This window comes from Grus americana, chromosome 3, assembly GCF_028858705.1.
Source record: "Grus americana isolate bGruAme1 chromosome 3, bGruAme1.mat, whole genome shotgun sequence".
In the NCBI taxonomy this organism is placed as follows: domain Eukaryota; kingdom Metazoa; phylum Chordata; class Aves; order Gruiformes; family Gruidae; genus Grus; species Grus americana.
In genome coordinates, this window is record NC_072854.1 from 36,457,339 (window position 1) to 36,482,554 (window position 25,216).

The 25,216-nt window shown below is 37.4% G+C and overlaps 1 protein-coding gene across 2 annotated transcripts in view; it reads right to left on the reverse strand.

The window, feature by feature from the left end:
* PHIP (pleckstrin homology domain interacting protein) overlaps window positions 1-25,216 on the reverse strand; it is a 121,552-nt gene that overhangs the window by 44,203 nt on the left and 52,133 nt on the right. For both annotated transcript variants that reach the window (XM_054819393.1, XM_054819392.1), the window contains exons 16-20: window positions 12,773-12,901; window positions 7,499-7,724; window positions 4,395-4,532; window positions 3,135-3,318; window positions 2,311-2,434 (exon numbers count right to left, since the gene is read on the reverse strand). In XM_054819393.1, coding sequence (XP_054675368.1) covers window positions 2,311-2,434; window positions 3,135-3,318; window positions 4,395-4,532; window positions 7,499-7,724; window positions 12,773-12,901 — 801 coding nt within the window. The remainder of the gene's footprint in view (window positions 1-2,310; window positions 2,435-3,134; window positions 3,319-4,394; window positions 4,533-7,498; window positions 7,725-12,772; window positions 12,902-25,216) is intronic.

Here is a 25,216-nt window from a genome sequence, read left to right on the forward strand (position 1 = left end):
GTTCTGAAAGTGTTACTGAATTCAATCATTACTATATGGAAAATTTACTGACATACTCAAGTATAGAGACCGTAACTGTCTGCTTTTCACTGCGTTTCCTCAGGATGAAGGTGGGAAGTGACTGAAGGATTTACCAAGTTCTCTCTCCTTCACATTATGGGCATCGGAATCCAGATCACAGACCCTCCAGGGACTGAGATAAATGAAGGACACATTCTTCTCTGTGTAAATATATGAAACTGAAGAAAGGTTTTCCTGAGCTAGCTTTTGCTCTGAAGGATTTTAAAGGCATAAATAGCCACAACGAAAATATGGGGCTTAAAAGGATTCAGCACTACCTTTAAAGTCTGGAGACCAAAAAATTTCTTCTCTGAGAAAAGATTTTCAACAACATCTATATTAAGTTTCTTTGTTTCAAAGATGTAATAAAAGCAATTGCTGAAAACAAAATGCTGGACCAACTAGCGTACTCTGCTATTTTTATGTCCTAGTGATATTTTAGGAAAACTGTAACCCAATTAGAAATGTAAGGGTAAGTTGGTAGGAATTCACATTATCAGGAAGGATATTTTGACTAGGCTGTAGCTGAAGGGAAAAAAAACCTGAAACCCTTGAGCAGTGCAATTGTTTAATTAAACTAAAAAAGTCTATAATTCAGCACCAAAATAAATCCCCTCAACATGAGAAAAAACTGTTAAAATCTGAATTGTGAGGCCCATTTTGTATTATTCCTGAGAGAAAAAACAGGAGTTACCAAGATTTCTGATGTCCTGGTATTTCATTAATGAGCCCTGCCACGGCCACCTCCAAAACTGGAAATGGCATAGAATTTCTTCCCTCTATATACACAAACTGGAGATACACTGAAAAAGTATTTGTTCGCTTTGTCTTGGGCAAACACACTTAATGTTGGTGACTGCAGCATTGAAATCAGCATATTGGTACAATTTCTTAAGATAGCAATGCACACAATTTTAACACAAGAAAAAAACTGAAGAAAAATTTCATTAGTTTAATAAAGAAATTGAAAATTATCAGGGGACTGCTTGGGGGTGGGGAAGTGTTCACCTCACTTCTTTTGAAAGCTTTGAGTATGAAAAAAGAAGCAAAACAGAACACTCAAATTTAGTATCAAGTAGGAACTTGCCCATCTCAGATTTACTCTTTCTACCGCATATAAAATTAATTCATCATTATTAAAAAATACAGAAGCACAACTAAACATCAGAAATTTACTTATTTTCAGACTGCTTTCAAATCTCAGTCCCTTCCTCCCCAAGAAAGTGAGTAATAAACAGCACAGGCATTAAGTAGGGTACTCTGATAAAGTTAAGAGCTGCAGTCTTTTGTGTACTTGTTCTTAATATTTCATGTCTTCATTTTTCCACCTTGCGCACCATAAATGAATTTTACCTTTCAATGGGCAATTTGCAGGCATTCTTGAAGGCCTGTATTTTACTAAACTTTTCATTAAAGGTGAAACAGTCTCATCTACAAGCAGACTACAAAACCCAAAGCATGGGTTCTCCTTTACGGTTGCTTAAAATGTACCTCCTTTATTACAAAATATTGTTGGTTATTTACCTAGAAAAGCACAGATAAGCATGAGATGCATAGATAAAACTAATTTCTAACAATCAAGACATAAAACGATTATTGTAAATATAGAATATAGATCCTTCTAATTTTCTTACTAGCATAAAGGCGTAAATTTTTGCAAGTTATATGAAAACACCAAGTCAGTTATGAGAATTTAATTTTCAATACAATCCATTCCCTTCTATTTCATCTATCATGTTTTCCTCTTTTCTGAAAAATGTACTCCAGCTCTAGCAAAAAAACCCCACGACTTCTTAGAAATATCCCATGCAAAACCGCAATATGATTATTAGGGTACCACGAGAAAAAATACCGAATTCTGTATTTGGAGATGTATTTAAATGTGTTAACCTTAAGAACTATGGCTTGAGTTTTAATCGAACCTTTCCACAGAACAGCGTGTCAAACAGTAGACAACAGTAGCAGGATGTATTGATTAACAGTGACAGACTCCCTACAGCAAATCATGTTCCTAACACCAGATTCGCAGGGCTTCTCACCTAGGGGGGTCTAAAAGCAATCCCCATTGTTTATTCAGAACATAGTGAAACATCGCTGGAGACATGCTTCCTCATTCTGGGGAGGTAAACAAATTCCTGTACCCTGTTTTTTAAATTTAAAGCTGAGAAGAAGAATGTAAATTTACATAGACTAACACGTTGAGTTAGATTTTATGCTTCTTACTGTCATAAGGTACAAGTGACTATTTACCTTAGAGAAACTAGGTATTTTGTTTTCTCTTTGAATATGACTTGTTACATGTTTTCTTTTCTCTTCTGATCGATACACTCTTACTTCTTCTTCTCCCTTTGCTGTTCTCCATTCTTCCTGCCTACTGAAAAAAGAAAATTGAGATGTTAACTTTAAAGCAAAATACTACAACTGAGAGAATCTATTCCAAATCAAGGAATAAATGTTCAACATTTATAACATTCTTTGAACAGCAGTTCTTCTCTTTACAGTCAGAATACGGCTTCAAAATTACCCTTTCTGAACAAAATAAGATTTCAATCTTATTTCAAAAAGCTGGAGCAGTTTAAAACTGTTTGATTGCAGCTAGTAGGGTTTTTTGACTTATTGATGTAAGTATTCATCACAAGAGCTAATTACTGAATGAAATAAAGTTCCAGTTTAGAAATCAAAATTCACCTCAGGCATCTAATGGATTTGGTCAATGTCTCAGCCGTGAGATGCCATATAATGGTAGGAACAAATAGAGTTAAAACATACTGTAATTTTATGCTACAAGTCAAAAAACATCAAGGCAGCTAGATCCCATTGCATATACAAGTTAAATTACTCTATCACTTGTTAAATAGTCAATTTTTATTCACAATACTTCTACAATGCCAAGATTTTTCAAGTGATAAGCAAACAACTGATTTCAAACTGAAACTGATTTTATAAGAAAAATATGAGATGACAGAATAGATAAATACCACACAAATAGTTCTATGACAATGTGAACTCCCAAACTATTCAATTTAATTAAGTTCACCAAACTAAAATTCAGTGCAAACTTGGCCTATGTTTACCTGGCCACACCAGAAGACAGTTCAGGCACTACAACCCTTCGACTCCAAGCCACAAGGTCCCGCTCAGTGGCTATTTCACTTCTTGGTGCATTGCTATGCATCTGACGCACACCTTCAATTTGTCCACTACGTCTTAATCCTATATTTGGTGGTGAATGTACTTCTGAGGTAGAACTTACAGATCCTAAAAAGTCAAAAAGTGATAGCTGCACTTGATCTGATATTCTAAGGGAAGCGTTTAAAAAGAAAAACTCAAAATGAAAGGGAAAAAAAGAATTTTACTTAATCTATTACTTCAAAAGAAATCAAGTATTAACTGAATATAACTATTCCTATAGTCACCACAACACACACACTTAAACAGCTACTGGGCTGCAGTACTCTGTTTAAAAATTCACTTTGAAAAGGAGCAGATGTATCAACAATGTGAAGTGAAGCTAATGTTTCATTGGTTTGCTTTTCTTTAAAAATGCTTTTGAAAACATTTATGCAAAGCTGACTATTGCTACGGCACTCTAGATCCGTATTATAAAACAGCGAGCTATCTCACTGAATCAGTGTATTCCTTAAACAGTCTTCTACCTTCAAAAAAATGAAGCCACAACACTGGAAATTATTAGGAATTCAAGCTGTAAAATTTACAGACAAGAAATTGAAATGGTCAAAAGATTAAAAAACCAAAACCAAAAAACCCCAAACCAAAATAAAACCACACACACACGCAAGATCCTTCAAACACCTACGTTGTAGCAAAATTTCAACATTTTTTCCACATCTTTCCACAGACAAGTTATTCTTGCTTACTGAGGTGGACTACCAACCATGATTTTTTAAGTGTTGAAAACTACCGTGTAATCTAGTGCAAGACACTGAAACATGGAACAGCTGTACTGAGAAACAAGCAGGTCCTTCCTCTTCCTCCTATTTCCTTATCTGAGACAATTCAGACTTCAGTCAAGTAGATGGCCAATTCCAGACTAAACAGTAGGGTAGTTACTTCTAAGGGAATGCAGTTGCTGCAAGTTCCCTAAGTGAGCAGACAGTAACTTTAATAAAGATAAATTTGTAATGTTAAGAATCCTGAGATTTTGTAGAAAGGTAAAAAAAAGATGGGAAAGCTGTATTATTTTCTATGGCTCCATATCTCCTTTCTAGTAGTTCAACAAAATGCACAAATCACGCACAATAATGTGATTTATGTTTTCCAACTCTCAGCTGTTTCAACAGAAAAGTCACAATACCCATCCCCTAGTAATCTACCTCTGCTTATCCGGCTGGTACTACTGGTTCCTGCCTCCCCAGAACGTCTCTGGTCCTGCTCCTGCTGAAGTCTTTGAATCATGCTATCCAACGGACTAACTTCTTGATTTGCTTGTTGACTAAGAACTTGATTCAATCCTGTGAAGTAAAATGCACAAGAGAACACCACACAAATGTTGATATGAAGAACCAAACGTTACGAACAGCTGATTGACACCATACAATCACATGTCTAAGTATGGGCTAATGCACATTTTTGTAACAGCCATTATTTAAACAGGACAATTTTTTTCTTAATATTGAGAGCATTGTATTTTCTGGAGCAGGGTCAAGATGATCACATGCCATTCCTAATAGAAGTTTAAATTTGACCAAGTGCCAGCAAGTCACAGAAGCTTAACACAACTGTTGTTTGTCAGCTTAGTTGATGTAAATTGTTCAAATGTGTGCTCAGCCTGCCCCAAATACATTATAAAACACTTTAGTATAAGCTTCAATGAAATAACTACATCAAGAAGGTCTAACTGAATTAGAAAAGAATTATCTATACCGGAAAAGAGCAAGCAGTAAAAATGCTAGATTGAGCTCCACATAGGCATAATGATGACACAGGTTAAGTAATGATAATTTTCTTTGGTATGTAAAACAGCCAGAAAACCTCCTTTTGGGTAGGTCTCATGAATAAAAGACAGGAAATAGTTCTCACAGAAGTGATTACAAGGTGATTATACTGTTTCTGTGCAGCAAGCAAAAAATACAGCATGTAAGCATAAACAACACAAAACCTCTTTTCATACTCACAATGGTCACAAAAAATTAGAGACGTATGGAGAAAAAGGCGATGGTTACAGTACTGATTTGAAAAGGAAGTCAGATACCTCCACACAGAATAGTTAGATGGTGGAGTGGTGGGAAGCTCTGGTCAAGAGAAGCAGAACTTGCAGAACTTTCTAATGAGGGATGACAATGTTCAAAGAAACAAGCTACAGAAATTATTTTCCCAGCACGATTCTAAAGAGATATCATAGTATAAACTGCACATTTTACAGTAATTCTGCTATGAAATGAAGAGCTTTGATTACGTGGCTAGCCAGAAGCAGCCATCTCTTAATAGATGATGATATGCAGAAATAACATAAATATTTAAGATACCGCTCTCAGGTTTCAAGGTTATTGTAGTTGAAGTCAACTTCCCTAAAGCAGCAGAAGCTTGGAATCATGGAATGAGCTCTGGTAAAACCACAGCTGGATGTCTTCTGACTCATGTAGTGAGACAGAGATTTATTTGGTGATCTCATGAGCAGACATACTGTCTACTGAAAACAATGGGAAATACTACTAATAACCCAAGAATGATCTTAAGTAAGGAAACTGCTACCTAAACAAAATGAATATTTATGGATCTAGCTTGTAAAATTTTGCCTTTGCAAGTAACAGTAAAGGTTTTTTTAAAAAAATGAAATAAAGACATTGGTATATATTTGATTTTTTTCAAAACCTTTGGTTTAAAGGAGCTTCACGTACATCTAGGCAGTAAATCAAGCATGACTATCTGAACTCCCCCTACTCTTATAAGCCCATACAGAAAACTTGACAAGAAATAAATTGTCAGTGCTCTGAGGGAGATCCATCAAATCCCACAATAAAGTTTCAGAAAGCAAGGAGCATCCTTAGTGGAAGTAACACATAAAATACCTTAACATAGTTTAGCTTTGCATAAGACTGCATATATTGTTGCTAAACTGTAAAGAGGTAGAAAAATGTCTTCTGTTTCTCAAAAATCTCTCTGGCTCTCTATTAGCCTGGTTTGATGGCTTCCTGCTATTAAACAAAATGCTACGGACATCATCTTCCTATAGGTGCAGGCATTCATTCATGTGCCATGCAGCCACACCACCAAATTTACTATTTTTGGGTCTGTGTGCAGAGTCCGACTTGTTGCAAGATACTGTACTGTAGCATGTGCCCAGGACATTTTCAAATTTGGAGAATTTCAGAATGTCATGGCTCCGTGCTGTAACAACGAAGCAAAACTGCATCCTTCCTTGGAAATGGAATTTAGCTTCGAAGCCTCTAGCTAAAAAGCTAGACATAAAACATAGCATACATTCATCAGAAAGGATTTTTTTCCCTTCTTACAGTTGCTTCTCAGGTAGCATTTCTTCCTATAATTTTGGAGGAAATACAGAAATGCTTCTTAAAAATTATTAAGTATTCAGTTGCTTATAATCCTCCAGTCTACAAATGAGGATAAAGAGATCTGTTCACAACACTGTCAGTTAACCTTCCTGGAACGTCTGACACCACAGGCTTAGGTATGGTATACATATAAGCCACTACTTACAGGCAGAGTCAGTTTTCCCGTATTTTCAAGAATATCCAAATACTTAACAATGCTTATCTTGAAAACATTTAAAGCTACTTTCACCAGTCACTGTTTGCTCATTCATACTAATATTGAATTAGTGACATGCGACAAGTAGGCATCATTTTTACACCTCCACCCATGTGGACCACATTCAGGCAGTTTCCAACGGCCAGTCATTGGCCCAACATATGCACTTTCCTCCCACGTAGTCTGCAGGGAGAATACGACTTTCAAGGAACTTCCTAGATTTTGTATCCTCATCAAATCTTCAGAGTTCTCTAACCAAACCATCAAAGCTTAAGTTGAATGACTGTCTTCATCTAAACAGGAAGAGGATTTTGCATGTTTCGGGCGTCCTCTCATTCTTCTACTCGTGTAATGTTACCTGTTCCAACTGATCTGTGGAAGATCAGTCTATTTCCTAGGTTTTCTGCAGTACGAAATCCTACCCCAAAGAGATCAACTGAAAGCTCACTCAGCATCATACACTATTTCAATAATGAAATGAGCTCCAAGCTAACTGGCGTTGTAGCATCAATTAGTACTGACTTTATCGATCACAATACTGCAGGTGAAATGGTCACAAGCAATCAGTGCCAAGGACATAGCGATTCTTTCACACTACGAGAACTACTACGCCCAGAAACGAAGAAAAAGGACAAAGTGAAAGGGAAAGTGTCAAACACCTGGTGGTAACTAGATAGGCTACTGTGTACTGAAGTGAAATTTTCCATACCTGAAGATGTCACTCCCATCTGAGGAATAAGCTGTTCCTCCCTGCAGTTCTCACGACCAGGAACTAGTCTTTGATACCTTGCAGGATGAGGGTTGCCATCCACATCAACCAAAAATGGGGGAGGCATAAGATGTGGAGCCTGCTGTGTCTGTTCATCCAGGACAAAGTTGTTGGCATCACGGATAAGGGGCCGATAATCACTATGAAAGAACATCTGATCTGCTATCTGTAAACAAAGTCATTTTGTAATTTTTTTAAAGAATCTATTAAAAAAAGCATACAGAAGATAACTGCCAAAAGTATATTTAACAATGTTACTCGTGGTCACTTTTGCAAAAACAAGATTATAGGCTGATCTGTTTATCTTGGCTTTATGGGGAAAATTTAATGACTCCATTATTTTTTTCCCCCAGTACTCCTTTTCTATGTTATACTGTAAAGAGATTAATCCACATGTTTGTGGGTGGGGAGCATTTAAAGAACAGGGGAATGGGGCAACATTTAACTACTTGAAGACATTTGACTGAACATAGCATGGACATATTAAGTAGTTTATAAATTTTCTTCTACACTCTGAATATATGAATATATATTCTGATAATGAAAATTGTGTCACAGACTTATGACCTATGGTGTAGGAAGAAGAGGAATAGAAAAGTATTTATCACATCACATCATTGCCAAATATTTTAACACCAGCAGCCAAACATATATATTCCTATTATAACGCTAGATACATGAAAAAGTTCCAGTAGATAAAATAAAGCTGATCTAAAGTTGAACTCTTCAGGCTCAAAGTCTGTTTTTTTTTTTTTAATTTCAGTCCACCTGCTCATAACTTGCTCTAGATGACTTTCCACAGACACTCAAGACTGAGGATTTCTTTTGTCCAAATACTATATAAAAAGACTTATGATCCATCCCTCATTGGCACATACGTCTCAATACTGTGCAATCAGAAAGATATTGAACCACAAGGAGAAAAGAACAGAAGACAAGCTGATGTGTATACTACATAACCCAACATTATCTGCTGGCAAGCAATCTCCTTGGCAGCTCATGTACTCAGTTTTAACTTTGAACAAGTAAAAATAAAATCATAAAATCATGATTCACGCAAATTAGATTTCCAGTGCAGTATAAAAATGATTAAACAATTGACTCAAGGCATAGAGATCTCAAAAAAAATCTTGTCTTAGGTGTTAAAGACAGGTATTTGAACATGGACAGAGGAATGCCTAAGTTGTCACGTAATATAGTCTGATTTCTGAAGAGCATGCTCTATCATGACCAATCCATAACATAATTTCCAGTAACTTGTTATGTAGAAATCAGTAAGGCAGAGGTTATAGCATATTCTCAGAGGTATGATCTCTCAATGACAAAGGTCTCTAGTCCTGGATGTGAGAAGACCAGGAAGGAAAGATGACAGACATCTATAAATTACAACATCAGAAAGTGCCTATGTGCATCCACATGAGATGGATAAAAAAAAAAATTTAAAAAATCATAGGAATCATGGGATCTGGACCCCACAAAAATTCAGAAAAGTAACAATAGGAAGAAATTTGAAAGATGCACAGAAAAGTGCAATGGCAAAGAATTTACTTCAGGGATTCAAAAGGTTACCCTTACAAAGTACATATGGACAAGGTGACATCCCACTGCAGTAAGAAGCCCTGACTGGATGAAGTCTTGTTGCCAGATTCTCTGTTAACTTAATAGAGGCTGAATGAGAAAGATACAAGTACTTTCATGTGTCTGACAGAATCAAGGCCTGCTTAACAACTGTGCTCCTTCAGCTCAAATAGTTCAATATGATAAAGATACAGGTTCTCTAGGAGGACTTACAATTTTCCTTAGAATCATAACAGTGGAGTATCCAGTACTTTGACCTAGTGTAAATTCTCTATTAAGTACTTCCCACACTGAGAAAGAAGAGATTCCAATGGCATGATCACAGACTGTGAGTTTTAATGTGCTGTGATTTGGCTGTACAGTGTTGTCTGCAACCCAGGTTTTGGAAGCAAAGGGAAGATCTGAAAGTCCTTCCTTAGATTCAGTGACCTCTACCAGAATAGTCTCTGGTGCAAGATCATGAGGGACTTCTGTGTACTCTGTACTGCAATCAGGGGTGAGAATAAGCAACAATTTTCTGCTCCATGAGATAAGAATGGCATGTCATGGAGAACCCAGGCTCAGGCCAACTCTCAGGTAGAACACTGGAATGTTCCTACTGGAACCCCAGGCAACCATCCTATCCTTGGGCTATTCCAAGTCCTGAGAAAAATCAGAAGAATTAGAGAGAATCTTAAATGGCTATGTTCAGCAGACAACCAGTTGAAAGCACTAACAATCAGACCTATTTCTTGATACACTATTAGAGATCAAATTCATAACAATAAGGTGATATTACACCACCATTAGGACATATGAGTCCTCTGTACAGATGACTTCACAAACCTAGCTTGGCTTTGAGCATGAAAGTGTTCCACGAGGTCTGAGCTCTACAAATAGGCCCTCCTTCAGTAACCGCTACGCATTTAGAACACTCAGTTTCTCCAAATGGGCACACCTACACAGATGCAAAAAGATTTTCCCCACTACTGCACCAATCCACCATACAGGAGCCATCAACTTGCAACACAGAACTGTGGTTTTGGCAGTCTGCACGAACAAAAGTCTTTGAAAGCTCAGAGATCCAGTCCAATCTAAGACTTACAATCAACGCAAAGGTACCTTATGCTTTAGGACAGTTAGACATTCCTGGACAAGCTTCCACCTAAGCAAGAACTTCCCAAGTGCACATGTCCTGTTGACAGTGAGCTCAGCTCATCTCTGATGATCATCACACACTCAGAAATCTCAGCTGAGATTGGTTCAAGGTTCCCTTAATTGAGTCAATAACAAAGGAGCCACAAACAAGTAGCAAATGTATTCTTTTTTTTTTTTTTAACTACTAAAGAATTACTCTACAAAAACATGTATCATCAATGAAAAAAAAAAAAGAAAACAAATCAAAAGCACCCCATTGCCTTTGTCATGGCCAAGATCACACTGGGTGGAAAAAAAAAGCCTGGACAGTGGTTCCACTCAACAAGGAAACACAGATACTATCTGAACATAACATGGAAAAAAAACCCCATACGTGTGGAAAACCAAGAGCACGCGCTCTCAGAAGCTAACACTATCTCAGCTATAATCATTGTCCTGAGCACAATTCACATGCAGGAATGCAGGACAGGTTATCACACTCCTTTCTCCATTAAAAATCATTCCCCAAGACGGATGGAAACCATTTTAAAGCCAAAAGAAAATGCAGGTCCTACCAGAGCATATTCTCACAAGATGTCTGGAAAAAACACCCCAAAACCCACCACAAGTATCTGAGGGAGGGGGGAGGACAGAAAAAAGAACACCTAATCTCCACTACCTACCTATCTGTAGTTACATTTTTCCATAAATCAGGTCAGACAAAAATGAAAGAGGAGATGGAACTAAACAAGAAAGATCAGAAACTTCCAGGCTGAGTTTTCTGAGAGTTGAAGACTGAGATTAAAGAGGTAACAAATCTAAGTCCTATTTGCTCCTCTTTCTTCTATGGTCAAGAATGCCAAGATTACCATTGGCACAGTAACAGCTGGAGAAGATCATTTTACATCACCCAGTAAGTGAAAAATTTTAAACATAATCTTTTCTCAGAGGCTGCAGCAAAAAACCCAAGAGAACAAAGGGTCTGTAGAATTCAAGAAGGGAAAAGCAATTGTTTTCATTCTTCAAACAGATCTAATCCCTCACAAGGTAAATTCTCAAATAGCAGTGTAAAGGAAACTCCTGGTCTATCACAGCAAAGACAAAAAAGGCTGTTTCAATTTAATTTCCAACATTCCTGAGTGACAGAGGACTATACACTTCCAAAATCATTGGAGAGAAAAATAAACCTGGAACAATCCATGGACACAGTGAGAAAAATGTTTCTATTACAACAGGCTTTAAAGTTTGGAAGAGTAAGAACTCTGAAAGACAAAGACCTTGAAAATGATCTGATAATCTGTTTTACTTGCTTGTGGTGTCTCTGCTCATTTGTTTTCTTTCGAATGGAAGAGGAAATGCACAGCTAGTAGTAGCTGAGCAATAGCAACAGCAGCCAAGTACTGAGTACTACAAATCACAGTTGAGAGACAAGGAGAAAACAAAATCCACAAAATGCAAATACTGCTGTAACTAGCATCAAAATAAGAGCTGGAAGACTACAGAAAGAAATGTAGTGGCTTGCAAGACAAAGATTAAAATTCCTTTTGCTCCCCTCCTTCAGGCCGCTCTGTGTTGCTGTTTGCCAAAATGCTTTCAAGGCCAGCCTGAGTTCCAAGATCCAAAGCAGGAGGCAAGATCCAGAAGCCAGTAATTCACCAACAACCTTCAACCATCAGCTACCAGAAGCAGAGATGAAAATCCTGGAGCAGATAACATCTGCTTAAGTCTTAGAAAGATGGAGAAGAAACACACCTCACCTCTTCCCTGGGTGGTAAAAGAACTAGGACCTTGTAGACAGGAAACCTGTATGGTTCAAAGGGCATGTTCATCCACAGAGGAAAAAAAGTAACACCATGTATCTTTACAGTCATGAGGGTCTGTGGCAAGACACCCACACTTAGAATATACAATGTAGACTATGACATTACATGTAATATTTTAGTCACACAGTAACAGTGGAACATTGCTGTGTAAGCACCAAGGCATCCACAACAGCAAGACTTCATTAGAAGACATAAAATTGTATCATTAGAACATATAGTACATTTATTGTAAATTAATTGTTTCCCAGCCTATGCAATGTTTAAATACAAATAGCAGGAATTAGTTCTATTACACACACACCCTTTTTTTTTGTCTTAGTTAAGAACCAGAAAAATATTTAAAGCAAAATTTTCAACTGTTAAAAATTCCATTGCGGTTTATTCACATTATCCATGTGGATCCATTAGTAGATGCTTGTAACCTCGTCACTTAAGAGAGTAGACAGTGACTGGGTAACTTTTAAAATTATATTATTATTAACAACTTCCCATGTAAACAATAGCTCAATAGCATGTTTCCATAGTTTAAAAGAGACAGTGAAAGAAAACTCAGTGTCAACAACAGGAATCTGAAACATCCCATACTAACGGCTCAAAATTGTCTTAAGATACCCTCTCTTGAAATGAAGCTCTGAAGGAAAGTTTGCATGAATGCATTCAACACAGACAAACATTTTATTTTCATCTTGCACTGTACCTTGTCATATTTGCTACTGGAACCAAAGCCAAAAATCAGAAGGTGACCGTGAGAATCAGTACATGCAAAATGCTGTCCATCAGGAGAGCACTTGCAGTCAAAAACTGCACCATGTCCTTGTCCTTCAATCTGAAATACATCAACATACAAAATAATTAAGTTACCAGAAATAAATAATTTTCAATTATGAATCTCAAAACTGTGGTGAGATGTTGAAATTTATTATAAAATCTGTAAGACAGTATACTGCTAAATGGAAGTTACTTTAAAACATACTTTACTTTTTAGCTATTCACTTTTCAGTGAATTTTGCAATAATGCTCATGAAAGATGCCAAATTGATAGTAGTAGAAACTGACAGACTTTATCCACAAAGCAGGCACAGTATAGGAAGTGAAAATAAAAGCTTCCCCTTCAATGTCCTGCTAATGAGCCTAACCAGAGAGCTGGGTCCAGTGCAGGGCTTAGTCACTACACCCTTTCCATCCTCTGCCTTTTTGCTAAGCTAGCCCAGTGGCATTGGCTGCTGCGGTGTTTCAGAACACCTGCCCGCTAGAAAACGCACTGACATAGACAACCCACATTACACAACTTAGCAACTGCCTGTTTCTGTAATTCCTACCCCTAATTTATTGGAGTGGGGGAGGTATAGATTTGTGTAAAAACTCCACTTTTTAAAGGAGAACTGCAAAGATTTTAAAAAAGGAATTTTTACCTGATACTCATTTTCTGTTTTCCAGTTCCATTAAGCCAGAACAAATGGGTTTTTGTTTTTCCCTGCAACCTGTCAATCAAGCAGAGGTGACCAATCACCACTCTGAATTTTCATGTCTTCAGCACCTCTTCAGAAAGCCCCTTTCTATTCTCCCCAGCAAAGCACTTTTGCATTTTCTTTAAAGAGACACCAAACAAAATTTTTTCCCTAACTGTGGCAGGCCTATATACTGCCAGAAAAAACAATGGTATTCAGCCTGCAGGCAGTAACACTAGCATAGCACCTTCCAGAGGCCATGAGCATTATTTTAAAAAGTTAATGAACCAAGCCTCAAAAAACCTGTGAGGTAGGTACTGTTCTCACTGTCTTACAGGCTGAGACAAAGGCAAGAAGTCTAAACCTTTTGCCCACAGTCTTAAAACACATCCACACCCACACCCCTGCACACCCTCCCAGTAGTAGAGGCTGCTACACCTATTACCAGTGCTTTCAGGTATTTGATAAAGGTCTTTCCTTACTACAAATACTTTCCATAAAAGTTAAATGAGTTTCTGGATTAGCAAAAGAGGAACATAAACCAATGTGAGTTTTATGTTCTATTTTGCCAATTATTCCAGAAGAAATGAACAGAAGTAGCCTATAGAAAGAGATGGAAAATAAAAACAGAGCTTCAAGCGAGTGACACTAACATCACAACAGCTAGGAATGCAGAATTAATTTAGGCCAAGCAAGATCCAACAACCAAGGCAAAGTTACAACTTTGTGCTGCTTTTTGTATGCAGAAAGCTCACCGTATTAAAGGCAGACGGTCTGAGGAGGCAGGTGGAAAGGGGAAGGAACTTCAACCCAAGAATGAGCTTTGCAGATGTACAGTAAACACCTGGAAAAGGAGTACTTACACAGAGATTTCTGTTCCCTTTGCCTTCCTCCAAAGTATCAAGCTTCCTAACATTCAAGTCCTTCATAAACAGAATTTCAGGGTTCTCCTAGAACCTAAGATTTCAAGACTTTTTGTTTTATAAGGAAAACAAGACATGTTGTGAGAAGAACTATTTGCTAACCATGGTGAGGGGAAAAATAAATAGAAGGGAAAAAAATCGAACTATTATGATGATGGGCTTTTTTTATCCTTCCCAGCAAGAAATGGTTTGGATGGACCATTTTCAAGAAACCCCTGGGAATTAGAGTGTGAGTTGGAAGACACTCTCTTCTTATGTAAAAGAAAAGAATAGTGATCTACTACTCAGTGATTAACATAGTGCAAATAGTTTTACTCTAAATGTGGCCAGAATCTGGTTTAGAAAGCGCTCTTGGAAAGGACAGCAGCAAGACCTTTTGGTAAAACCCCTCAAGTGTGATGTACAATTACTTGGAAATAAAGATCCTTAATATTATAAGAACAAAAATTACTGTTGGAGATAAGCTTGTAAGATATAATTAATGTTACAAATTAAAGAGTAAAGCCTGCCAGAGTGTGCTACCCAGTAGAATTTTTTTTAAATGAAAGTATTTTGGCATTAATAAATGACACTTTACAATGGAATTTCTTCAGTAATAAAGCTAACACAGAGGAGGTGGTCATTTGGAATAGAAACTAAGTGTTAAGTTGCAGAAGGGAAGCTGTAGTAAAGCAGTGAAGCTGTAACTTCAGCAAGTTAAAGAACTTCAGCAAGAAGGAAAGCTGCTTTCCCCATTCCATCCCTTTTAAATCAAAGACGCAAGAACTATATGAAGACTATATCCCAAAGAAGATAAACTGTTTATTCTGTCTGGAACCTTCCCCTGCTGAATAAAAGGAGATCAGTGGTGAAGGGAAAAGACTACTCACGAGAGCAGAAAAAGCACTGGTCAATTAAGAGCTGTCCCAACAAAGGGTGCCAAGAGTGAGGAAGAGTGAGAGGGCTGCCAAGAGTAAGATGCTGCTGGTAGCAAAGTAGGAAGGACTCTTCAGTCACAAACAGGAAAGAACCAGTGATGCTATACACTGAGGACTAAGCTACGATTACTTTTAGTCTCACTATTTGTCCATATTTTCACTAGCAAGGAAACAGATGCACATTGGTACATCATGAAAAGAAGGAATGTTGATGAAATAAGAGAATGAAAAAGGGAAGTTACTTTTTCCCTCTCAGCTTTGAAGACATCTTACTGTTTTCCCCCAAACCAGGCAGAACAGAGCTGTGAAACTAATACACAAAGTAACATGCCTTTGATCCAAAAAATAATTCGTTGTATTAAAACAGAGTAATACCACCTAAAGACAGAGTGAGCTCAATAATAAGCCTTTCTGACCTGTTACCAACAGATATTATGAAAGACTTAAAACCTAGTTTTTAAGAAAAGTAAAAGACACGGGAGAAAAAAAGGAAAAAAAAAAGATAAATTGAGTAAAATGAAAATCAATCAAGAGCAGAGAGTACCAGATAAACTCAGACTTGCTTCAGTAAAATAATTGATTTTTTTTAATACCAAGAAAATATAATTCATTCAACCTAGCTAGATTTCACAGCCATGATATGGCACTGAAAACTTAATTCAAATGGAACAGATTGTGCTTAGTAGGAGAAATGCAGAGTAAGTAAACTTACTAAGGAAAGAATAACACTTAGTGGTTTTGGAAAGACGTACAGAACTAAAAGGATGTTATCAGTGAAGTTCCTCAAGTCAGGCCTTTCTGTTACTGACTACAGAAAAAGTAAGAGCCCGTTGATGAAATGAACATTAGGAAATCATCCACTGAGAACAGATTTGGGACACAGCACAAATGGTATCAACCGAAGCAATTACAAGCCAACAGGACAAAATGCAATAGGTCATGAACCTAGTAAGATTATTAGAAATAACTAACACTCTGCCAGAAAAAATAATGGAACTCAGTTCACACACAATAACACTATGCTTCTCTATCACACCTTCCAACACAGGTCATCAGCACTGTTTAAAAAGTCAGTGCATTAAGCCTCTACTAGCCTGAGGTAGGTAACATTGTCTCCTGTTTTTCACATTAAGGGACTGAGACAATTAGTTGGAAACACTGGGAGAAATATCACTGTGTATCCATTGTGATGCATCACATACAATGCAACAAGAAGAAGAAAACTATAATCCTAAAATACACCGAAGTATATCCAGAAGAGAAAGCGCATACATGCTAGACAACAATGATAAGAACAAACGCTTCCAAAGCAGTACACATAATTTTTGCCTCCCATGTTCAAGATAAGTAATTTCCAAGTGGAACAGCCACAGAGAAATGTTTCCACTCATCGCAGTAATGGAAACCCTAAGAGCTCAGTTTATTCACATGGACACTAAGGAAAGAGGACTATTTTGCATGCCTATACAAAAAGACCTTTAGCAGGAAGAGAACAACTCAAATGCATAGGAACAAATGAAAATTAGTCACAAGCAACATTCAAACTCAAAAACTGAAATTCAGATTCTAACAATCACAACAATGGTATGCTAGAACAACTTTCTAGAACCAGCAAAAAAAGCAAAAGTTAACTAATTGTTATTAAAACATATAACCTCTTTCATAAGTGATGAAACTACGTCGCAGCTGCTTGAGTCAAGTCAGTCCAAGTATTTTGAAGTTCCTTTGCAGGTTTATGTTCTCCTTCGCTATAAGTAACAAGGAACAATCTCTGATCACAGCATGCTTCCATGGTAAGCTAAAAAATATCTACAGACTTTCTGCAAAGTTAGAAGAGGTTGCTGCGGATTTGGAGGAGTGGAAAGAACACTTAATTTTTAAGCCAGTTAAAAAAAATAAAAAACAAACAAACAAACAAAAAAACAAACCCAAAAACTCCAACAACAGGGCTTCTACACTGCTTCCAGTAACAAAGGATCAAATGGTGGGAAAAGGACAAGAAGTAATTAAGAGCAAAATGTTTACTAAAAATGTTTCTATCTTCCTACCACCCAAGTCAGTTATCCATTCATGAATGCTGTATTTGCCTTGAAAGATAAACATATCAGTTAAAGATCTCACAGATCACCTACCCTGTGGATGCCTCAGTTATCTAAAGGTTATATAAAAAGCATTTAGAGCATCTTTTTTTTGTTTAAGAAAAGTTTTCTTAATAAACATCCTGCAAACTCAGTATTGGCTTCTACTTGGACTACTAGAGCATTATGCTGGCTTTGCTCTTCAGGATGTGCTCTTATGTACTATTCAAAGGTGGAATCTCTTGAAAATTTCAAAAACATTTCAGTAGGACTACACACTGACTGATTCAAAAATAATGCATCTATAATCTTATTCTAAGTCATTCTGTATTTCAGATGACCACAAAACCTGATCTAAAAATATAATCCCAAATAATCCCAGCAAAACTGGAAGTCTCTTCAGACTTTATGAGGGCCACAACATAAGAACCGTTTTTAAATCTCTAGTTAACACTGGAGATTACAATACATTGTCCATATAAACAAGCATTATGCCTTTTGGACAATAGTCAAAAAAATCACCTCATGTGGCAGAAACTCCATGCACAGAGTATTCTGCTGGGCTGTCCTAGATGGAATCTCATCTTCCATGTTGCTCTTCTGACAGGGACTCCAATTTTTTGGTACGTAATTTAGGCTAAAACTAATCAAGTAGTTGCCAACAAAGATCTAGGCAGGCCGTGCAGGTTTACTGATTAACAAAATGGAAACAATGTTGTAAGTGATATGATAATGTTGTTAGGGCTTCAGAGTTTATCAGGTTGCATTGCAAGTAGCATTAGAAAGTAAGGAACCGTATTGTAAAAGATCAGACCTCAGAAGATGGGGCAGGAAAAACATTAAGATACACAGACATAAGGAGGCATAGCATAGGAATTGCCTGTAATGAAGTGTCCACTCAAAGCTAAAAAATAAAGGACAGCATCAACAACCAGCTCTCTGAAGGAGCAGGAACACATAGAAAAATCCGATTGTAACTTAGTAGCCTCTGCTTGATTGACAATTTGCAGGAAGAAACCCTTTTGACCTGAATCATTTGATACCACAACACTGACAGTAAATTCTAAGCAAAACAAGGATTAAACTGTACTAAAACATTCAGTCATTAACAGGGGATGTGTGTGTCCAAATTCACAAAAACTAGACATCATTGCCATTATGAAATACATTACTACTATCACCTCCACAGGGGTTCCCAAATTTTCTCACTGATTTATATAAAAACATAAGACATGTGGGAAGAGGGCAGAGACTGGAGGGGAGAAACAACCAACACATCACTGCATCCAGATGGTCTGATTCTTCAATCGTAGTGCACGCTCTCCATTAACTTCAAACAGGGTCAAAATTACACCCTCTACAATTTCCATTGTAAAAATCACGAAAATTCTTATGGGTGCTTGAACTTGACCTTTTTATGGTCAAGTTTTGTACATAACAAATTTCAGGCACTGCTTATGCTAATAGCTTCAAATAAATCTACAAATAGATCCAAAGCTCACAAAGCTAAGAAAGTATTTCTATTTCAAAAGATATATTGAGTGTCAGAAAGTTGGGGAAAATGCATAAGCTTGAAAAAGGACCATGCAATGCAACTACCATACATCCTATAAAAGTAATTAAGGACCCACTTGGAAAGAAACACATGGAACCAAGAATAGTACCAGACAACTGTACATTAGACAACCAGCTAGCTACAGACTCGGAGACAAAAAACTCAGACATTAGCTTCAGCAATCTTGTCCGTATTTCTTAATGTCTATATGGCTGGAAATGTCAACCTTAACATCAACATGTAGGTTATTTATTTATTATAAAACATTTATCTGCATTTACACAGATTAACTAGTATCTGGCTCTGAAAAGGCCATACATTCACCATGGTAACTTCACATAGTGAAAGTAAAGCAGAACTAGTATGAATGTATCCACGTGCTTCAAGCTTTCTTACTGGATGCGTGACAGTACATATTTTCAATTTAAAAAACAAGCTTAATGTTTTAAATACAACTATTGCTCTGCTATAATGTATATCACTACATTTCCTGATTTTGTGCCAGCATTTCTAAGAAGCATAACCAGTTTCGTTAAGACACCATTTGAAATAGCAGCAGCACTTTAGAGCTATACAACTATAATCATCACGTAACCAGAAGAGGTTACCTTACAAGGTGGGTTAGTACCTGCTTGCTGATTCTACTACTCCCATTTGTTTTCGAAGGCAATCAAATGAAATAAAGGAATTTCAGAGATCACCTTCAAAACAAGCATATCAAATCTGTTGGGTTTTTTTCCTCAGCCCAAAGCTTCTCAAGAAACATCCTGAAAAGAAAACTAAGGACCAAAAATAGTTGTCTTTTTTTTTTTTTTCTTTACTATAGCACAGTTATAAGAGCTTGGGTCTAAACTTCAAGACTGGTCAGGAAATCAAGGGACCTAAAAGTAAGTGAGTATTCACAAACAAGTTCTATTCTTTTGATCATATGAAAGCAGTACATACTTCACTGCACAAAAAGTGAGAGCATAGTCTAACGAAAGCTACTGCAGCAGAGTAGTAAGTAAATAAGCTTTCAGTGAGCAGTCCTGCACCATCACAAGATCCATCCAACACAGTCTTTTCTTAAGTATAGAGACGGAGATTTTCTAGTGAAATAAAACTTTTGGTCTTCACAACTATTACTTCAGGAATACCCAGGCATAACCACTACAGCTTTTCAAAATTGTCTATCAAGCTTTATTTATGATTGCCTCGCTTCATGTACCTGACATAGATGTATAGAGATTAAAAAGGAAATTTAAAATTAATTGATAATCAATTTTTAAGTAACAATACACAGTCCTTTCTCTAAAAATTAAATAACGCTAAGAAAGGTATTGTGTGTGTTTGCCTGAAAACTACATAAACAAGCTGTGGTATTTTCTCCCTTTTCAGATATTTTCTCTTTAATTTGTGGTAAAAAAAAATACATTAAGTTGGTCATGCTAAGTAGCTCGTCTCAAGTCTTGCTAAGAAATCCTCACTAGCTTTCTGAAGTACAGCTTTGCATTTTTATATTTCAGATAACAAGCACTGTCCCATCAAGTCTGAGACTTCATTAGAGAAGCCAACCCAAGCTTCTGGTCAACTTAGTAAGACAGTATAAGACATTCAATGCTGTGCAAAAGAAGTCATAATCCAAACAATTCTATAGCTAAAAAGTTTTCAGTTTCAGTAACATTTTTACCCTGCTGCAAGGCTACAAGCTTTTTTGGTTTTGTTTCCTTTTTCTCCCTGCTGGCCCCCCCCACCCCGATTATTAACTCTGCAGTACTTTCTTAACTTCAACCAAGAACATAAGCAAAAGATCAGCTGACAGGTTTGTTAGCTCCACAGATAAAGTAGCTTATGCCTGTTGGTAGTGTATGTTCAACAACAGCTTAAGTACTTTGAAAAAGCTTTTCATACCAAGAACTTTAGAGCGCTGTTCCCCATTAACGTTCCTGTTAAGGGGAATGATTACATTTAAGTTTTGATCTGGCAATATAATGCAAAGTAGTCAAAGTAACTTTATCTTGCTGAAAGGATTCATAACTATTTACATGAGGTTCCAGTAAGATGTCCTTCAATCTCCAAACTCCCAAGAACAAAAAGTTTTGTCCCCATTTTTCTTTTAGCTGTGACAAATTTTCTTTAGAAGAAAAAAGAACAAAAAAAGGAAATAGAACTTTGTGCAGTTAAAGCCAGACTCCATCCTAAAAATCTCAAGTAATCTCCTTCTGGGCTGACAATTTTAAATGAAGTCGGACAAAATCATAGAATCACAGAGTAGTATTAAATTGATATTAAAACTGCAACTGCAAAAACTTTAACTTGTTAGAAAATTGACACTTCCCAATTCAGCTGCTTACACTATACCTGTTTTAATGTATGGTTTTTAATACAAATAGAAGAAACCACGCTCATCACACTAGTCAAATCTTTGAATAAGCTATTTAACATTTTGTGAAATAAACAGAAAAGTGTTTAAATCCTTACTTTGTTTAAAAAATGTTCATATTTAAGGTCTAAGTTTCATCACCTGTTGCTAATTAATAAACATATTGGAAAGAATACATGCAAGTCACAAGCTTCCCAGTTCTGGATTAAATGCCTATTTACATAAAATGTAAGTAATGCATTTTACATGAAGTGTGGGACTATCCATCACGAGCTTCCAACAGAAAAGTGCCTAGAGTGAAAGCAACAGCTAGGATTCTGGTACAGAGATCTAGATGAAACTATGCCCCAGTTAAATCACATTTTTTTTTCTAGGACACCTGAAAATCTGTATGAAGCCTCATCCCACCTTACAGCAACTACAGCAATCAAAGATGTTGTTGTCCTTCTAGGTCTCAATGAAAAAGCATGTCTTAGCCCCAGGATCGGAGTTTTTCAAAAACAGCCAAGAAATGCAACTGTACCCTGTATCTTCTCCAACACTGATGCAACGGCAGGTCAGCCTCCCTCTCAGGCTTTGCAATTTTCAAGGTGTTTTTTTCTTCTTTTCTGATAGTTTCCATAAAAGTGGGACAGAGGGCATAAGAACAACAAACACCAGTTCAAGAAGTAACAGTTACACTGCCATAAGAAATCATCCACTATTCCTGAAGTACCAATCTGGCTTCCAGGGCAAGCAACATTTACTCAGTGATACAGAGAACAATAGTGTTTCTGGGAGAGATTAAAGCTTTTCTTTCACAAAGAGCTGGCTGTCATTTCAAAGGAAGCTGAAGGTGGGAGAGGGGGAGAATAGGTTTGGCGATGATTTTTTTTCTTTCTCCTCCTCAAAAAGAATCAGAAGGTTGCTTCAAATCACTAGTTTACAGAGCTCGAGTTGTAACACATTCCTGAAATATACTCATGGTATTTCTATATGCTCTGATGAAATGTGCTTTGGCATTTAGAAAAAAACCTCATCATCGAATTCACAACAGCTGGAGATATATAGTGTGACCTTTAAGTGTCAAAGGCTAACGTGGCTTAGCCTTTCAGCAAGTCAGATAAAGTCCCAAAGGTAGGAAGATTTTGAAATATTCGCATCTGTGAATTTAATACAAGATCGTAAAAACATTCTTTTTGTATCAGTATTTCAAAGCACTCTTCAGAATACGATGGAAGGACTAAGGCCACCTCTGCACTGAGTTCCAAGTGGGTTCCAGAACCACGATTCACCCAGAGTGTGGTGCAAAGAACACCATAATACATGACAGTGCTCAGAAAGACTGTCTTAGCACTAAGGTAACATAACAAGAATCAGTCCAAATAAACTCTTCACAATCACTAGGAGGAACACATTAAGATTACAAGTAAGCAAAAGTCTGACCTTAACAGGTGTTCAGGCACACAGGAGGCCCCTGAGGCACACGAATCATGTCAGACAGAAGAAAGCCTGCTACCGGCTACAGCAAAGCCTGACTTCTCAAAGATGCAAATCGCAGTGAGTGTCAATCCAGTAAGACAGGAGAGAAACACCTAGTCATGAAAGATCTTTTGTTGGTGGTTTTGTTTGGGGTTTTTTTGTTTTGTTTGTTGGTGTTTATTTTTTTAAATTCTGTTGACCAGGAGAACCATTTTTTATTTAAAGGCACCTGTAGTCCTACTTGATTAAATTCTGCATTACACAAGGCTTTCTTAAATGCTGTAAGGCTAGTCTTTACCAGCTAATACATCTATTCTCTAAGGCTCCAGCAGCTTGAATCAGCAGAGCTCAGGCCTGAGAGGGACTGCTTAAAGCAGGCTTAAAGGAAACTACATAAGTCCAAAAAATAAAAATCAACGGCAGCACTGTAACACCACAAACCTATCCGGGGTCAGACTCAAGGAACACCAGTACTTCATGTCTAAATTGCAACACTAACAAAAACCCAATCAATAACCAAACAAAAACCTGTGCATCCACCTAACATTACTAGACACCTCCTTTTTGATCTGGAAGATTCTTAACTCCCTGTAGTTTTCTTTTTCCCCTCATACATTCTCAGAATTGAGAAACTTCTGCTTAAAGCCTACAGGAACTACAAGTGTGAGGCTAAGCTGCAGCACATCCCATCCAAGTGCCAACCTTGGCATTCCTAACAAACCAACAGTGTCAGGTCTATTAAGAAGTAACTTAGAACACCTGAAAGAAAACAGATCCTACAACAGCAACTGAGTGGTGTACAGCTTTTATTTATGACATAACAGCACTAATCCTGCAAGGCGAAGAGCTTGCCTGAAGCTTGAAGCCAAAGGCCATTTCTATCACTGTCTCATTTACCTAGAACGTGATTTCCACACCCAAGAAAACAAGCCTAGCAGAAGTGCCTAAATGCACAGGCTACAGATTCACACCTCTCCACAGTGGCACAATTTCAAGAGGAAGTTGAGAAAAAGTCCTGTCTAGACATTTACAGCTGAGATGCCCTCCTGGGGTAAGTGGCAGACGTTGAATTGAACAGCTTGCCACCGAGGAGAGAACAGAATCTAGGTCTTCCATTTCCCAGCTCAACAGCTTAACATTAGTTAAGGCAATCCCAAAAGATGAGTGCCACCTGCTCCTGCATCCTCCTTTGAGGAGAGCAGGGACCTCCCTCCGTTATTGCAAAGGTGCCTTACCACACAAGGGATCCAGATGTCTCATTGCAGCTCTGAGTAAGAAACTGCATTTCAAATATATCTCTACGTACATTATCACACAGTGGATTTCACTAGACAGCCCACCATTCAGTGTATTTTTTCTCCTGGATCACCCCCTAAGACACCTAAATCCCACACACTGCTCAGTAAACTGAGGATTTGGTAGGATACTGCATTCTACTTTGGAAACTAAGGACCTTGGTCCCCAATCATATAGGTGCCACGACAGTCAAAGTTCCTTCAGTGAATCTCAGCCCTGGATAATGAGCCACAATTTAAACATTTACAAAGGTCTGTGCTGTCGTTCTGCAGCGAAAATACTATTTTTGTGAAATTCCTAAGCTCTGAAACAGTTGGCTGTAGCAACCACTTAAGGTTTATTACCCTGTTTCTTCAAAAGTCTCCTTAATGCTTATTTGTACCTGGGAAATACAACACGTGAAACTGCCCTAACACTACAACACCAAAGCCACAACCTCATTTATTCCTTGGAAGAATGAATGACAAAAATACACTGAGAACATGTTTTTCATCAACAGCTGTATTAAGTCAGGACTAGCAGGGATAATACACAGGCCACAAAACAAGTACCACCTGTATTTGCACGTGCAATTTAAAACTATCCCAGGACTTGCTGCAACTCAAAATTGCCTAAAAAGCTTTAACCTTCTCACACTCTTGATATTTCTATGGCAAATTTTACTCTCTGGGGTAATGAATACATTCCCTGAATCTAGATGACAAATCACTGAATTAAGCCAGTTCTGAATGCCCATGAACATCGAGTTATGCGATACTTACAGAACTAGATCAAATGAAGACTACAGTTGAAAACACAGAATATACAAAATATATACATACTTACTGAGAGTAAACCCATGTGTGTAGACAGTCACGTATGGGACTGAGTTTACTAATAATTACTAAGACCAAAATCTTGCAAGCAGACCAAAGATGCTTCAAATTAACTGTGGCTGTGCTAATTGATTTAATAGCAAATCTAAGTTTGGAAACCTGGGAGAGAACGTTCTGTAGGACCACCAGAGTCTCCTAGTGGAGACTGTGACCAGCAAGGCACAAATACATTTTTATTCCCCTATTTAAGTTCAATACAAAACAAAAAGTGTATTTGGTTACTATA